Here is a 17237-nt window from a genome sequence, read left to right as displayed (position 1 = left end):
CGAGCTCCTGGTAAAGAGAAGCAAGGTAAAAGGATCCAGAAGGAAAAATAGTTTATGTTTGCATGTAGGAGGAAGTCCTATGTTTGTACATGCATGTTGATCAGAAGACTAGCATAATCCTATTGGTAAAAGCACAGTTGAAAAGACATTTTAGAAATAAATTTGTTGAAATGTTCCTCGTTCTTCTCTGCCATTCTAATGTTAAAAGCTTGGCGATTTATTTCATTATTATGACACTAGTCTTGTAGTTAGGCTACATTCACAGTAAGCAGTTAAGGCATGTCAATTTCCAATTAGAATCATGATCTTGATGATGATTCAACTACTGGCAAATCTTCAGAGAGGTTGCTCACATGTTGCAGAATGATTTGGTTCTTGAAGACATGGATAACTCCTTGGGTCCCTCTCTTCCAACCTGGAGATCGACTTGAGATCGCTACAAAATAGACATCCATACATAGTCATGATAAAGTGTATTAAATGTGATTTAAAAACACACTGAGGTATATTACAGTAAAAAAATTAATTTAAGAAAAATTTTCAAATAAAATTTAGACAACTAAATTCTTTATCCTCATTCCCAAACCTGCTGGTCTTCCATTTTTTTCTTATTCCTGTAATGGCTCTATGACCCTCTGAGTTTTGGGAGCCCGGGACTGGGGACCCAATACCTTGACACCTTCTTTTACTCTCTACCCCTTTCTCCACCTACTCAGTCATGACCTAAGCACTCAGCTGCTCAAGGGCTCTTAGGATCTTTCCCCGCGCTGCCATGAGTCCCTTCTAATCCCTCACATGTGCTATTACGTCATCTCAGCTTGTCTTCAGTCCGCCTCAATCCATACCACTGAGAGAATCATCTTCCCAAAGCATATTCACTAGCATATTCAAAAAATCTCCAATAACTGGACATCACACACTCCTTATGTGATATTCAAAGCCCATCATGAAGATGATACAACCAGATTCCTCAACATCTTTTGCCATTTCTTCCTCCATATACTTTTTGTTTGAACAAAAGTGTCCTCCTGCTTCTGTGCTTTTGCTCAAACTTGAATTATCCCTTAGCCCCTTCTCTCTCTGCCCCTTCAGCATCATATTTCCAAGAAACTTTCCCTAAGCTGCCAATTCTAAATACTTTGGCCAGAGGCACCATATTATAGAGCACTCACCCTTTCGTACATATTTGTGCTTGACCTGATAAAACTAAGATTTTTGCAGGTAAAAATTATGTCCCCTCCCTAAGCACCTAGCCCCGTGACTTCAACATAGTAGACACTCAAATATTTGCTAAATGCCTTATGTCTTTTTCCTTTTCTTTTCCAGTGGCACCACCCCCCTATAGTTACGACCACGAGCTGGAATACTGTGCAGACTTGCCTCCTCCGTACTCCCCGACCCCTCAGGCTTCAGCACAGCGCTCTCCACCCCCTCCTTATCCTGGAAATTCAAGGAAATAATCCTTCTCCCAGAACAGAATATGTGCCAGTTAGAGATCTTGCCCAGAATAAATGCCTCTACTCAGAAACAGAACATCTCAGAAACAGGAAAAGATTGCTCTAAGGAATACTCTTTGGGGTCAAATACTATGTCAGGTGGAATGTCCAGGCTAAGAGATACAGGGCTTCTCCCCTACAGAGCTGACCCCATCTGGAGTATTTTGTTGGTTCAGTGGAACCACATTTGAAGAGCTCTACTGATCAACGGAAGCACATTCAGAGAAGAGTAATGAGATAAACAAAACATCTGAAAATCATGTTGCTTAAGGAACAGATGAAGGAAGTTGCAATATTGATCCTGGAAGAGAGAAGATTTATATAAGACAGGAGAATAGCTTGGACTACATAAGAAACAGCTATATTCTGTGTTCTTTAAAAGTCAAAACTAGAATTCCCATTCTTTGGTTCAACAATAAAGGCAGATTGAGTGCCTGAGGGCCTACTCTGTGCCTTCCGCTGTGTGAAGCACTGGATGGAAACTACAAAATGGGAACTTTGGTTTTAGTATAAGAAAGAGCCATTGGAGCTTTCTTATTGACTAGATTGCTTTGTGAAGTTCTCGTTACCAAGACTTCACAGTGAACCTGGCTGACTATCTGGTAGAGAGACATGCTCTAGAAGGGATGGCTAAATCAAATGGTAGATGGGTCCATTGGGCCCCAAAAGTTCTGCTCATGTCTTAGGTAGACGTGAGGTGAATTTCTATGCCTCCCAGAATGGAAACAACAGGAATAGTTGAATCTTATCTATTTAATTTGAGAGTTAAAACAGGATCAAAGGGACTCGATAGATGCTTGAAGCCAAGAACTCTTCAATGCCAGCTGCTGCCACCTAAAAATCACCTGATTTAGTGTATTATGACAAAGCTCATTCCAACTGAAAAAAATTGTATCAAGTTCCACAAGCAACAAATACTTCGCTTCTGATTAAAAGATGAGAAGCCAAATATTCCAACCAGGCTTTATATCAGGGAGTAAAATCTCAGAACTTGACCATGAAGATATACAGCAACTCACAAAAAGGAGAGGGGAAAAATGAAGTGTGGATTCCCTTCTGTGGAATCCCACTCACGTGTAGCTTAGACAAATTTATGTTTCTCTTTTGTAACATTTTGACAATCTCTTCCCTTGAAAAAGTTATACAGTTAATGGAAAGGTTAAGATATTGACATCAAACCATTGCCTTTTGCCAAAATTGAAATTTTATGAAGTGCCTACCTTTAGGTGTAAAATCTTTTAACAAATAATTCTAATGTGCAGGCCAGCCCCAGTGGTTCAGTGGTTGGTTGGGCATGCTCCACTTCAGCAGCCCAGGTTCGGATCCCAGGCATGGACCTACACCAATGGTCAGTGGCCACACTGTGGTGGTGGCCCACATACAAAATAGAGGAAGATTTGCAACAGATGTTAGCTTGGGATGAATCTTCCTCAGCAAAAAAGAGGAGGATTGGTCATGAATGTTAGCTCAGGGCCAATCTTCCTCACCAAAAAAAAATAATAATAATAATAATTCTAATATGCCGTATTTTGCCACAAATAACTTTAGCATTTATATTTTTATGTGGGTAATTTCATGTATTCAAAATTGTATGTTGTCAAATATTGGGAATAGATGATCAAATTTTTGTGTCACTTTGCAATTAAACCTAAAGTGTTTAATCCAACATCATCATCATAATTCAGTGAAATCCCAAAACGATGCCAGGAATTTTGCTGACTAAAACAATCAAAAGTAATGTGTTAAGGTATAAATTATAGTTGCCATATTTGTACTTGGGAGCTTAGTAGTTAATATAAGTAGCATATCTCATTTTCAAATACATTGATCTGATGGAAATATGGTCTAACTGCCAGTGAGGTCTAAAAGCTAGATTTGTTTTGAATGACTTGCTTGATTTTTGAGCACTGATGATTTTCTTACTTACAGACACAAAGCATTCAAGAGTTCCAGTCTATTCTAGTAACTGAGATTTTAGCAAAATTTTAACAGTACATACGCTTTAATTTATCTCTCTTCTGCAAGTGTGATCAGACCCAGTTACACTGCAGCCAGGGTCTCTGTGACTTCCAGAATGTTGTTTGCAAATGTACCACATATTCTCTAAGAAAAATGGAGAGGGAAAGACCAGCAGAAATTGAGTTCTCATCATCTTCGCCGTCAATGAACATTTATTGTGCACCTCTTACGTCCCGTAAAAATTACCCACATAGGAGCCATTTCAGTCCACACCATCTCTCTTCTTTGAGTCATTTTATGGCTGCCTTTGAGGCATATCACAAACCCACAGGCCGACAATAGATGAGTATTTTTACTTTTGTATTTAGGGTCACAATAGCATAAATGTGCATATTATCAGTATAGACTTTTGGAGTTCACTATTTTTGTAGATGATACATTTTGGAGGAAGATAGTATATGATGTGAAAGCTTTGAATTATGGTTATTTAAAAACTAACGTATTTCCTGTGGCCAAAGTGTTTATAATATGCAATAAAATGAAATAACTCATAACAATGGTTATATGTTGTCTTCCGTCCATTTTGTTTTACTCTCCATTCCTACCGATTTAGCCTCATTCTTCTGTATGGGAAACACAGGACTGGAGCCAGATAGACTTTATTTTGAATCCTGTCTCTTGCCTGTGTGATTTGAGGCACGACACTTCATCCCTCTAAAATTCAACTTTCTGCTCTGGAAAATGTAAATAATATAATCAGCTTCATCAGATTTTGTGAAAATTGGATGAATACATGCAAAAATTCTAACTATAGTGCCTGGCACATAGGAAATGTTCTATAAATATTAAGAAAAATAAATTAACAAAAGAATAACATAAGGATGACAGCCTCTAGAATGGCGCAATCCAACACATTAGCTACCAGCCACATATGGTTTCTTAAATTTAAATGAATTAAAATTAAACCAAATGAAAAATTCAGTTCTTTGGTCTCATTAGCCACATTTTTCTTTTCAATTTTTCCTTTTTTTATTGAAGTATGATTGACATACAACATCCTATTAGTTTCAGGTGCACGTCATAGTGATTTGGCACAAAATGATCCCCACAATAAGTCTAATAATCTGTCATGATACAAAGTTATTGCAATATTACTGACTATATTCCCTAGTCCCTAGCCACATTTTACATGCTGCATAGCCTCATGTGGCTAGTGGCTACATCATTGGGCAGTGCTGCTCTAGAAAAATCCTCTATGCAAAATGCAATGAGGTAGCAAGAAGGAGATGAAGAAGAAGCCACTACAGTCATCCTGTCCAGGAGAAACCAAGCTTTGTCAGTTAATTGTGATGTCCCTCACAAATACGTAAAGAGGTCATATGGAAGGAAGGCTGGGACCGGCATGAGAACCCATGAGCCATGGGAGACCCACCCAGGCTTTCCTGGCCAGGAGTGGAGAAGCTATAGCCAGAGCTGAAGGACTGATGGTGGAAGAGAGACCCAGGACCTGGCCCAGGAGCTGGTGAAACAGGGCCACAGCCTGTTCTCAGAGTCTAAGCAACTCTGCAGGTGCTCTGCTCAGCTCTAGAAGCCATTACAGGAGCATCCAGGGCCACCCATGCCTTTTTAAGATGCAACATTGAAGTGTACTCTTCCATTATTTCACAATCTTCTTCCCACCGTCAAATGAAAGCAGCACTCACCACCCATTCACACCCGCCACTCATCCACTCTACTCCCAACCTGTCCTTTTTTAGCTAAACCTATTTTACCAGCTTATGGCTATAGATGTGGTAGGGTGCAGCACACATCAGACTGTATATTGAGCCCATCAAAGAGTGGAGCTCTGGGTGCTATTTTATTTTTAACTTAGCTAAAACAACCCAACACCAGAATGCCAAAGTCACATGATCACCTTCCTCAATACCCATGGAGGCTTCTAAGGACTACCCGATTCTCAACCAGAACCTGCTTGACATGTGCAATTTTTATTTTCTGATTACAGGCCCAAACTACAAGGGATATGGCTGAACTTGTGTTAAGTTCAGTGCTGTTTTGGTGAAACTCCACTGTGTGCTGTGGTTCAGTCCAAACTGTCAGGACCTCCAGAAAGGAAAGTGACATAACTAGCTTTAAAAAGATCTCCAGGTGATTCTGATTTCCCCCCCAGCCCCCACCCCAACCTCATGCTTGCCTCTTCTGACCCATTAATGCAGAGGAAGGAACCAAGGCTTCAGAGGAAGAGTTCCTTTGGTTTCTCTCTCATTTCTGTCATCTTCTAGCTATGTGTTCTGAGCCAAGTAACTAAGCTCCCATAACCTCAGTTTTGGCCAAAATATATGAATAGCACTACCTTTCCCAGGTTGTTGCAGTGATTATAAACAGTGTATGGAGACCATCTGTCACAAAGATCCTATGTGGGTTGGTGACTCAGACAGACACAAATGAATATACCCATTCTCTCTCCAACCTTTGTGCTCCCACTAGCAAGCCTTACCACTTCTATAAGTAGGTGTATTAGTTATCCATTGCTGTGTAACAAATACCTGAAAACTTAGTGGCTTGAAACATTTATTATCTTGATTTCTATAGGTCTGGAATCTGAGCATGGCTTAGCTGGGTCCTCCAGCTCAGCAACTTTCACAGGCTGTAGTCATCTCAGTGAGCAACTGAAGAAAAATTTGCCTTCAAGCTCACTGGCGTGCATGGTTGTTGACGGGATTCCATTCCTTGCAGGCATTTGGACTGAGGGCCTCATTTACTCACTGGCTGTCGGCCAATTCCTTACCATATGGGCCTCCCCATAGGGCAACTTGAAATATGTCATCTTCCTTCCCCAGAGCAAGGAGAGCCATAGAGTGAGAGAGCAGGTTAGCAAAAGATAGTGCTGGCAAGAGGGGAGTCACAGACTTTTAAAACCTAGTCTTGGAAGTGACATCTCCTCACTTTTGCCATATCCCATTCCTTAGAATCAGATTACTAGGTCCAGCTGCACAAAAGAGGAAGGGATTACAGGAGGGCACAAATACCAGGAGGCAAAGAGCATTAGGAGCTATCTTAGTAATCAGCCTATCATAGCAGGGATATTTCATCTCATCCTCCTTAAGTTCATTATTTGGAGTTTAGGCAATTTTCCCTCTAACAGGAATGTACCAGTTCAATAGCTGAAAGATCCCAGGGCCGTGCTTGGCTATGATCAAATCGCTTTTAGCGAACAGACAGGAGTAGAATGGAGCCAGCAACTTTCCGAGGGCCGTGCTAATGGCGTAAGAGCTGCATTCCTAAGGAATATGGTAGTGAGACATACAATGTTTGTGTTTCTCATGAACTTCATTTATGAGCTTCACTAAAGCACATCTCATTTGGGCAGGAAATGAAGTATAGCACATGCCACATACCTTATAGACAAGTCTTAACGTGGCCCCAGTTCTACCCTTTGTTTCAACTTCAGCCAAGAAATTTAATCTTCATCAGAAAAGAATTCCAAGACAAGTTTCCAGGTGAGTGTTCAGTGGATCAAGTTGCTACCTCACCTAATCCCGAATACCTTCACTAAAAATGGAAAACAAATCCAACGAAATGTTGGTAACTGCAGAAACATGTACTGGAATGTTTGCCTGCTCTAGAGACTTTAGGGGATAATTGGTTTAAAAAAGTTGTTTACAGTTAGACTCTTTGATGCCTATTTCTGCTCTGCTTCCCATCTTCTAGCCCAGTCAGGAGCAGTTTCTAAGTGTGTGCCACCTGCCATTTCTTAGTGTGAGGAGAAGACATGGGAATCATTTTCTGAATCCCATTTGGTCGTGGGCGACAAGTGATTAAGACATCTCATATTGATTCCATGGCCTAAAAGATGGATAATTTAATTTTTTTCTGACTACCATCCAAAAAGAACCAAGTGATCTGATTTTCCCACTTTTGTATTTTATTATAAGTAAATGTCTCCATTATCACACATCTTGTGCATTAACTTCTCTGTTGACTCAGAACAACTTAAAAGCAGTTGAAGATTAAGGAGTCGGTGCTCCATTCTTTCTGTTTTGCCTGTGAAAATGCCTTTGGAGACCCACAACCTGGGTCTGTCACCACCACCTGAACACACAACACAAACTCCCTCATCTCCTTGCCCGGGGATGGGTCTCTTGCTTCTATGAATCTTCTGCTCATCTTTCCAGATGTAGCTAAAGGGCATGCACTCTGAGGAGGGGTCTGATAATTTCTCGAGCCAGAATTAATTTCTTCCCACCTCTGTCATTTTTGGTATCTATTTTGTACTCCTATCATATCCCTTGTCACAGATTTGTTAAATGCCTGTCAACCCCAGAAGACTGTGTAAGCTCTTTGAGAGCAAGGACAGCCTCTGGGACATTTGTAGTCCCCAGGAGGTATCTATATGATATTGGGCACATGAAACAAATGATTGAATATATTAAGTCAGCAAATCATATTTGACATTAAAGAATGTTAAAATAACTTTAACAATTAGAGGAAGGGAGTTTATGATGAGGAGCATATTCTTAGTGGAGTCCATAATCCAAGATATGGGTCAGAGAACTGGAAAAAAGGCTATCGTTTCATAGTTTTTAACTGATGATATATTCAATCCAGATACAGTTGGATCGTGTCATTAAGCACAGGATTAACACACGTCCATTCAAGAAAACGAGCCTGCTCATCTTGACTGACTCAGTGGGAATGAGACAAGATGCCGGTTCGGGAGAGGCACTTTTATAATTCTTCAGATTAAAATTGAGCTTCTCGTTTTTTACATAAAAAGAATACCAAGCAAATATCAGAAAAGAATTGCCTCATAAATCACATTTCCATAGAATGAATTCTAATGTAATTTAGACTTCAAAAGCTGTGTCCAAAGGATTCACTAAAGACAGTTTGACTGAAATAAGATGCCGCACTTTGCACGTTATCATTTCTTCAGGGTGTGTTGAAAAACCACTGCATATCCTGAAATGAAACAGAAAAGACTAAAACTGCTGGAAATGGATAACAAAATGGCTACCAGCTTTTGTGCTATTATTATTTAATATGTACAGAGAGCAATAGTGCATTTATCCAAGTTCTGAAAAGCAGTAATACCATTGTAAAAAAAATTGATTCTCAATGAACTATCCCTAGAAATATGTTACTTTACATCATAATAATAACAACAATAGTTTGGGGCGTTTGTTGGTGCCAGGCACTAGTCTAAGAACTTTACATTTAAGTACATTTACCCATTCCATGGTGTAGGTATTATTATTATCACCATTTTGAAGGTTTAGAAATTGTAAATGTATCACTTCGTAGTCCTAGAAAAATATCTTTCAGTGAGAATAAACTGCTCATGCTGCAAAGAAATATACCCATATTTACTCTTTACTTGTAAGAGCTACCTATGGTGATCTTGGGACTGATTCTAGAAGCTGCCTTTCCATGGCTTGAGTTCCAAGTGGATGATTATACGTGTTTGAACAATCTTAATGACTCATATCCTTCATTTTGTCCTTTTGCTGCAATTCGTCATCCAGCCTCCACCAGTTCCAGTTTTTATGTACACCGTGGATGACAGAGAGTGAAAGGACCCTTTTATCTCTGATCCAGCACCTGGGCTCTGCAGACACGTTCACCTGATTGTCTCCCAGGTCATGACTTCACCTATACAGAAACCACATTGAATTTTCCACGGATGCCCTCTATGTCCTTTTGATCAGGACAAAAGAATGAGTCAATATTTATGGAACAGGGATGAGGAAGGAGACATATGCTAACTGTTGTGAACTTTTAACTAATTTTGAAGGGACAGTCATGAATGTTGGTAAGTCTGAATGAGAACTGTAAAAATTAGTGTCTACTTTGTACATACCTCAATATCCCTGTGGAATTGGTTGTTGGTTTTCTGTTACACGTTTTTGTAGAAGCTCAAGATCTCTGCAGAATTTTAAAATAAAAATACGTATAAGCAATAAAATATTAAACTAGACGATAATCATATGTTAGAATAGTTAGGGAAGAATTTTAACATGAGAAAAAGGCAATAATAGTCTTCCTGATGATTCTGCATAAATAGCAGAGTTCTATAGTAATCAAGGAATAAAATAGTTTTTGCCCAGCACAAAGTTATATATGCATGAATGTCAAAATTAAAATATTTATGAAGTCTGTGTTTCTGCAGGTCACAACAATCTAATAAATGATATTTCTCCATCTTGGGGCTCATTTGCTACTGTAGGATTTCTAGACTTCTGCAAAGTAAAATCTATTACATTTGGGTGTCCTCAGAGGTTTTTTTTTTTTTTTTTTTTGGTGAAGAAGATTGGCCTGGAGCTAACATCTGTTGCCAGTCTTCCTCTTTTTGCTTGCGGAAGAGTGTCACTGAGTTAACATCCATGCCAATCTTGCTCTATTTTGATGTGGGATGCCGCCACAGCATGGGTTGATGAGTGATATGTAGGTCCACGCCCAGGATCTGAACCTGCAAACCCCAAGCTGCCAAAACAGAGCAGGCAAACTTAACCCTTATGTCACCGGGCTGGCCCCATCAGAGGGTATTTTTATGGCCTCTCAGTTAGCAGGTTGCATCTTCTAGTTTCTTTCTCTCCAGCTCCTCTTTAGTGATGTTATTGGTTGGACATTTGTCAACCACTAGATTGCATGAGCATCATTTGGCATGGCCATGCTGCTGAGGTCCACTTGAAGATCTCTAAATTGGCTTGCTGTGCCCAGCCACCAATATTGCTGTTATTGCAGGGGGTTGTAGGTTGCAGCATCACTGCCTACTATTGCAGTGGCAGCAATAGTATCACGGAGAATGATCATGGTGCTGTGTCTGCCTCTGGCTGTTGTTGGAAGCTGTTGGCCCCAGATGCCATCAGAGTTAGGACACACACACCCTGAGGCCTGAGCCACTGAAAGGGTAGAGTCTCCAATATACTGGAGCTTCCCATAGTCTCTCCATCCCTCAACCAACTGAGAAAATGTTGCATTCTGAGCTAAATGGAAAAAATCCCTCTTTTTCTTTTACTGAAGGCATTAGGCTTAAAGCAGCAATACTTTATGCTCCCAAAATCTCAGGGGCTATTTTGTAAAAACAGTTCTTCCAACTTTGACCTAATAGCCTCTCCTCTCCCTCAAACTTAGACATGGATCTATAAGGAAAGCACATTAGCCAAATTCTAGTGATAGACATTGTGCTTTTATTATTAAATATATATATTACTCTCCTCTGAAGACTGGGATATTTTTATGGGAACATAATTCTGGCTGTTTCCTCCCTTAGGATGAACCTTGCTCAGGAGACTTCATAGTCCCTCATGCAAATAAAATCTTGGTGGACCTGCTCCATCACTCAGTCTTTTGGAAATGCCAGGAGTGAATATTTTAAGCTCAACATGGGCACTGCTTTCTGCACTACATACAAAATACAATGATTTCAATGACTAACCCATTTCTCCCAGTAAAGAATAAGCAGCTGTAAGGTAGTACTTAGCTGAAACTATTGTTAGCCAAATTCAAATGAATTAAGAGAATAACTTTATCAAACTCTTTAGATAAATTCATTATTTATTTGAATTTTTACGTGAATTGACTGTCATTTTGTCCATCTGTAGACAAATTCTTAAAGATATGTCAGTAGAAGTCAAAATAAAGGCTGATTGTCTCAAATGATTTTTGAGTAAATATATGGCATGACATAGGATACCTAAAAGTGTTGGATGATGCCTGGGCACTGCAGGCGCTCAGTGAAAGTAAATATTGAATTTGTTGTTGAATGTGTTTTACAGAACTACAAACTAGGGCATAAGATGTAGTCATTCGAATTCTCTAATAAGAGAAGAGTAAAGTTAGATTTAAGCCCAAAGTTCTTAAATTCGACATGATCATCTCAAGAAACTATCTCCCTCACCCTCTACTGCTTTCCTATACTGCCTTCACTAACAGGCATGATTCACAATGAGAAGTGGTACCCCCACCACCACCCAGGCCAGGGGGGTCTTTGGAACAGTGTGGTAGCATTTTGGTTGACACAATGCCTAAGAAGATGCTACTAGCATTTAGTGCACCACAAAAGACAATCATGTAAAGTACAGAATTTTCCTGCCCAAATTGCCACATGGGCCAACATTTTCCCCAAGATTTTGCTCCTTTAAGTACCTCAGAGTCAATCCAAAAGATAAAAATCCATAATTAAAGGAAGGCATTAATTTTGAAATGCTTCCAATATTTAATGACCCTAACACATGCCATTAGCCATGAATGGCTCAGCCAATTGCACTGGTCGGAGGAACAAGGGAGTATTCATAAATGTTCCACCTCCATTCTCTTCTTTGAACATCAGAGGCCAGTGCTTAAATAGCAATAATATCTCAAGGAGTGTTTTGGCCTCTCTCGCTGCGGTTTTGCTTCGACAGCTATGTTTTACCCAAATAATGGCCACGTGTCACTGCCTCCCCGGGATGGATGCAAATATCCATTGTTCAAATCAGGATATATTTTTACCTGACAGCAACCTGCATTATATTCAGAGCGAAGCTGCATTTTATTGTTGGTGAAGAGGCAAGTGGTAACTTGTGGACACACAAGTTGTTGGTGTATGAATAATTGATATTGAACATAAGTCCTTTTTATGGTCTCCATTCTGTAGGAGAAAATCCAATCAGGCAGCACTGTTTTCATGTCACCAGGCTTGAAGTATGTCTTTGGAAATAAAAACATTGGCTTTTTACATGTCCTGAGCATGGATTTAAGTAAGTCAGGCCCTGTAACTGGGAGATAACACTAAAATTAAAATATTAGAGGCAACATTTCTACTTATATTAAGGAAAATAAAACAGAAAATTACTAAAATGGGTCAATTGATATAATGACATCTCCGGGCTTAAGTTTAAAAAATAAAATAAGTTTGGTAGAAAGGAGATGATAACCTCTTCCTGGAAGTTACCAGAAATTAGGCCTGATACATTTGGAGACACAGTCTTTAGAATCATTTTCATTCACTTATTCATTTGTGCATTATGGCTTTTATTCAATAAACAGATTTTTATTGAGGACCTATTTTGTAGTCAGGCACTAAATGCTGGTTTGATAGCAATGAACAAAATGGACATGCTCCCTTGACTCAGAGACTACAGTAATCTCTATATAGGATACATGAAAAAAAAAACTCACTACAAAATTAATTGATAGAATTCAGTTGTAGGAAGAGCTACAAAGACATGTCACTTCAAAATGCAACCTTAGAGGTCATTAAGCTTGATTTTCTTACCTCAACAGTGGGAATGCTGAATGGTGAGAAGTGAAGGGACTGAGCAGAACATAGACAGAGGAAGCAGCAGGCCTGGGACTCAGACCAGTTAACATAGATGAAATAAATGGGATCTTCATCTACACACATAAGGTTGACAGGACTACAAAAAGGCAAAATACAGCTGTGTATGTGCTTTAGCGAAAATCAGACTCATAGCTCATGTCATCTAAAGATTCTTCCTTAAGAACAATTGTCTTCTAAACCTGAGAGTTCTCCTTTTTCGTTGTTTTAATGTGACCAACATTGACTGTTTTCATTCGGTTTTATTTATTAAGCTTATTGCTCATGTATCTATGGTTTGTTTGGGTGGTTGGTTTCAGCAAGGCTCAACTACTTTACAGTTGTAAAAAGCCCTTTAGAGAAGCCAATCTGAAAAGGCTGCACTCTCTATGTATCCAACTATATGACATTATGGAAACGGCAAAACTATGGAGATACTGAAAGAATCAGTGGTTGCCAGAGGTCAGGAGGGAGGGAGAGATGAATAGGCTGAGCCCAGGATTTTTAGGGCAGTGAGACTACCCTGTATGGCAGTATAATGGTGGATTGAAGGCATTATACATCTGTCCAAACCCACAGAATGTACAGCACGAAAAGTGAACCCTAATGTGAACTATGGGTGATAATGAACTGGGTGATAATGATGTGTCAATGTAGGTTCATCAATTGCAACAGATGTACCACTCTGGTGCAGGATTTTGACAGCGGGAGAGGTTATGCATGTGTGGGGGTAGGCGGCAAATGGGAAATCTCTGTACCTTCAGCTCAATTTTTCTGTGAACCTAAAACTGCTCTGAAAAATAAAGTCTGTTTTTTAAAAAGCCTTTGTAAAGACATAAACATCAGTTTAGTAAACAAGCAGGAGACGAGTAGTGCCCCCTCATCCTGCCTCTGCTAATATTCCTTCATTCGTCCAATAGATATTGACTGTGTAGCCACTACGCGTCAGTCATGATTCTAGGTGTTAGAATTTACCAGGGACAAAAACTCCCTGGAGCTTCATTCTAATGTGGGAGAAAGACAGAAAATAAAAACAAATCCATAGTGTATCAACTGTAGGAAAGCTCTGAAAAAAATAAGGAAGGTAAAAAGAGAGAGGATGACAGATTTGGAGAATGAAGGGCTTTGTGTTTGATAGGAAGATGAGGGGTATCTTGATTCAGTGCCATTTGGGAAGAAAACTTAAAGCATAGAGGGGTGAGGCTTGCAAATATCTAGGGCAAGAGTGTACCAGGAAGAGGGAACAGAGAAAGTTAAAAGCATGAGATGGGAGAACACTCAATCTATTTGAGGAAGAGCTAGGAGGCTATTGTAGCTGAAGCAGAGGGAGCGAACGGAAGATTAGGTCACGTGAGTATCAGAATAGATAGGGTAAAGTCTTGTAAGCCATGGTAAGGATTTTGGGTCTCATTCTGAGAGAAATGGGGAGTCACTGGAAGACTGTGAGGCAGACATATATGTAGTGGCACTATAATGTAAACGTTTAACTCAAATGGCAAAATTGTGTAATACATATCCGTTCACTGTAGTATTTAACACTTGCATATTACTCTTTGGATTTCAAAGTGCTTTCATCCATATAATGGCATTTTTATCCTCACAGGGTTACTTAGTGGTGCAGTGTGACGGAGAGCTGTGAAACAGAGACATATGGGTTAAGGCAAACATGCAAATATACAGCCTGAGACCATTTCAGATTAAGCCACAGTTATCTGACCCTTCATAGAAGCATTAGTTTATCAGCACAGGGCTTCATCTAGCACATCTCTAATGAATATTCAAAGCCTGTAGAAGAAATGGAAAATTTTGGAAATTGGGTCACTGCCATGGATCTCGAGGAAGCTGGAGCAAAGTTGGGTTGTTGGGTAGCAATTGTGAGTGGCTTGTAGAGAGGTGGTACTGGAATAAAATTAGGAGTACTTCAAAGTGGGGAGTTATGGTTCCCTGAAGCTTTTTTGTACTTCAAAATGTCCCCTAATGCCTGGAGAACACTGGTCAAGACCTATCCAGCTCTTCTAGCCTGCCCAGCAGAGGCACACTCAGAAATAAAACTTCCCATCTCAAGATTGGGTCTCAAAAACTCACTCTCATTTTAAAAAGCCCTTCAGTCTTCCCTCTGAAATATTCTGCTACCCTATTTGTTGTTTCCTGGACTGGAGAATTAGGTTCTTTGTGTGGTTCTGTCTGTGCTTCTGAATGTTTATGCCTATAATACTACACAAAAATACACAGTCAATTTTATTCATTTTATGGCCAGTGGATAGAGACAAGAATGGTTGTGTCAGATAACTAAAAGTGTATGAGGACTGCTAAGTCCTTGGTTCTTAGGAATGTTCTTATGGAATGTTTTACCACTTTTCTGCCAGAACTGACATGTAACATGGGGCCTTTTGCTTCCTAAAGGTAATGCAATTTGTGGGGTATATTTAATATCCTTTGTGCCTGCCTTTGGGCAGATATAAAGTAAAAATGGGAAATATTATTTTACTATTCTTTCCCTTTAAAATGAATTTAAGGAGGGTGTACACTTCCAAAAGTAGAAATTTTTAGTGTCTTGCTATGAATTTCCAATAGTCTCTACATTTCCAATGATGAGCAGCTTGGTGTGTGTGTCTGATGTTCATTTAAGCATTCACAATAGCAGATGGATGTGGAGGTGCTGTCAAAATCTAGAGAACCCATCATATATTTATGAATATAAATCATTGTTCATCCCCAAATTAGTCAATTACAAAATAAAATTTACAAACCAATCAAATGTCTCATGTCAATTACCAGATTTGAATACCATATCTACATAAAACATTCAAAGGAAGACCTCAAATTTGAAAATAGACACAGTGTTTCTCGTTATAAGATTAGCATTTTCCCTGACTGAATAATTCATGGCATTTTCCAGCTTTCTCTCAAAGCTATCCGTATAAGATGAGTCAAAGGAAAGGAGATAAATGTGGACATTTTAAAGAAAACTGCTATCTGTGTAATCAAACCTCTTTTTCTGAAATAACAATGCGGTCTCGTAACTCAGAGCCAAAACATGATAATTTAGGGGTTGAATGATTATATTCTAATGAAGTAATGCCATTTGATTTCTGACTTTTTAAATTTCCCATTTTATATTTCTGAGTGGCATGATGGAATACACAAGCTCTTCAATATATAGAGAATGAAAATTAGTTGAACTCAATATTGAAATTACCAAATCACCCAATTTCCTAAGATGTAGCTGATGAAAAATAGAATATTGTAATTTTCCTGAAAAGAGGGAAGAGGGTAAGAAAGGCGTCTGAAAAGCTCTGAAATGCCATATATATATATATATATATAAAGCTCTAACGTCTATAACAAATTACACACACATCTCTCTCTATATAGATATGTATATTTATATACACACACACATCCTATGGTTCTGTTTTCTGGAAAACCCTCACCAATATATTATTTCATGTTGTTGTTAAGAGGATGAAAGGAGAAGTTCCATACACTGCTAGAATATTGTAAGTGTTCAACAAATTTTGGGTTCTTACTCCATTACCTCTACCTCAAAAAAGTTACAGGGAGTCCACTCATAGGGGCAGTTCTAAAAGCAAATTGGCTTTGTCCCTTGGGCTTTGTAGGTGAATCAGGGAAGTGGGTAGAAGGAGAGAAAGTCACAAGGGATGGACATTCCTACAGGAGCTGCCTGGGACAAAAAAATTAAAGTCTGGTGTATCATTAGCTGTCATTCGGCCCGGATCCAATCCAAGTCTGGGTCTCACTCCACCAGAGGAGAGGGCCCTATGCCCAGCTAAAGTCATTATCTTTTAAATGAGAGCTGTGGGCCTGGTTTCTAGAAACCATCTCACATCAAACCCGGAATCAAACTGTGTTTCGCTTGGGCTCTGGCCTCTAAAAAGCAAGTGGAGAAAAAGGATTCAAAAATAACTCCATCAGAAGAAGCACTATAAAGTGAGGCTAAGGTTTTTCTTTGTCACTGAATGTGATAAAAATAATGCAATACCTTAATACCATCACCGCTTTTTATCAGAATTTCTAAGGGAGAAGCTTAAACCAAAATCAGTCAGTGACAGAGTTGACCTATTCTCATAAGGTAAATTGATAGAGTCTTATTTCTCAATGACCAACACACATTTCACTCTCTCATCTCTCTCTGGAACCCCCGACAACCTTCTATTATGGGCTAAACTGATTTCACCTGGGAAGATGCTGAATTTTATGATCACTGCTTAATAAAACACAATCACAAACTTCTACAGTCAAATTAAACCAATTCAAGATTTCAGAATTGTGGTGGCTTTCTTAATGTGTTGCAAATCTATTTCCAAAGATATGATTGTAGTAAAGATGTAGGGTATATTTGCATTCGTGCCTTATTAGGATGTAAATTGGGCAGATCTTCCTAGAGAGCAGTTTGGCAACATATGCCAAAATGCAAAATATGTATGTCTTTTGACTCCATGTTTTCACTCTGAGGAAAT

General features: G+C 39.2%; 1 protein-coding gene and 1 long non-coding RNA gene across 3 annotated transcripts in view; one reads left to right on the top strand and one right to left on the bottom strand.

The window, feature by feature from the left end:
• CYYR1 (cysteine and tyrosine rich 1) overlaps positions 1-4014 on the top strand; it is a 103748-nt gene extending 99734 nt beyond the window's left edge. For both annotated transcript variants that reach the window (XM_070488734.1, XM_044750892.2), the window contains exon 4: positions 1327-4014. In XM_070488734.1, the coding sequence (XP_070344835.1) occupies positions 1327-1460 (134 nt within the window). In that variant the 3' untranslated portion in view covers positions 1461-4014. The remainder of the gene's footprint in view (positions 1-1326) is intronic.
• A 3353-nt stretch (positions 4015-7367) lies between these two features.
• LOC106842473 (uncharacterized) overlaps positions 7368-17237 on the bottom strand; it is a 199608-nt gene continuing 189738 nt past the window's right edge. Inside the window, exons 4-5 of the long non-coding RNA XR_011495365.1 lie at positions 9316-9380; positions 7368-8417 (exon numbers count right to left, since the gene is read on the bottom strand). This is a non-coding gene — a long non-coding RNA (uncharacterized lncRNA). The remainder of the gene's footprint in view (positions 8418-9315; positions 9381-17237) is intronic.

Source organism: Equus asinus, chromosome 18 (genome assembly GCF_041296235.1).
Source record: "Equus asinus isolate D_3611 breed Donkey chromosome 18, EquAss-T2T_v2, whole genome shotgun sequence".
NCBI classification, from domain to species: domain Eukaryota; kingdom Metazoa; phylum Chordata; class Mammalia; order Perissodactyla; family Equidae; genus Equus; species Equus asinus.
The sequence above is the reverse complement of the archived record's forward strand: the minus strand, read 5'-3'. Positions and strand labels throughout refer to the sequence as shown.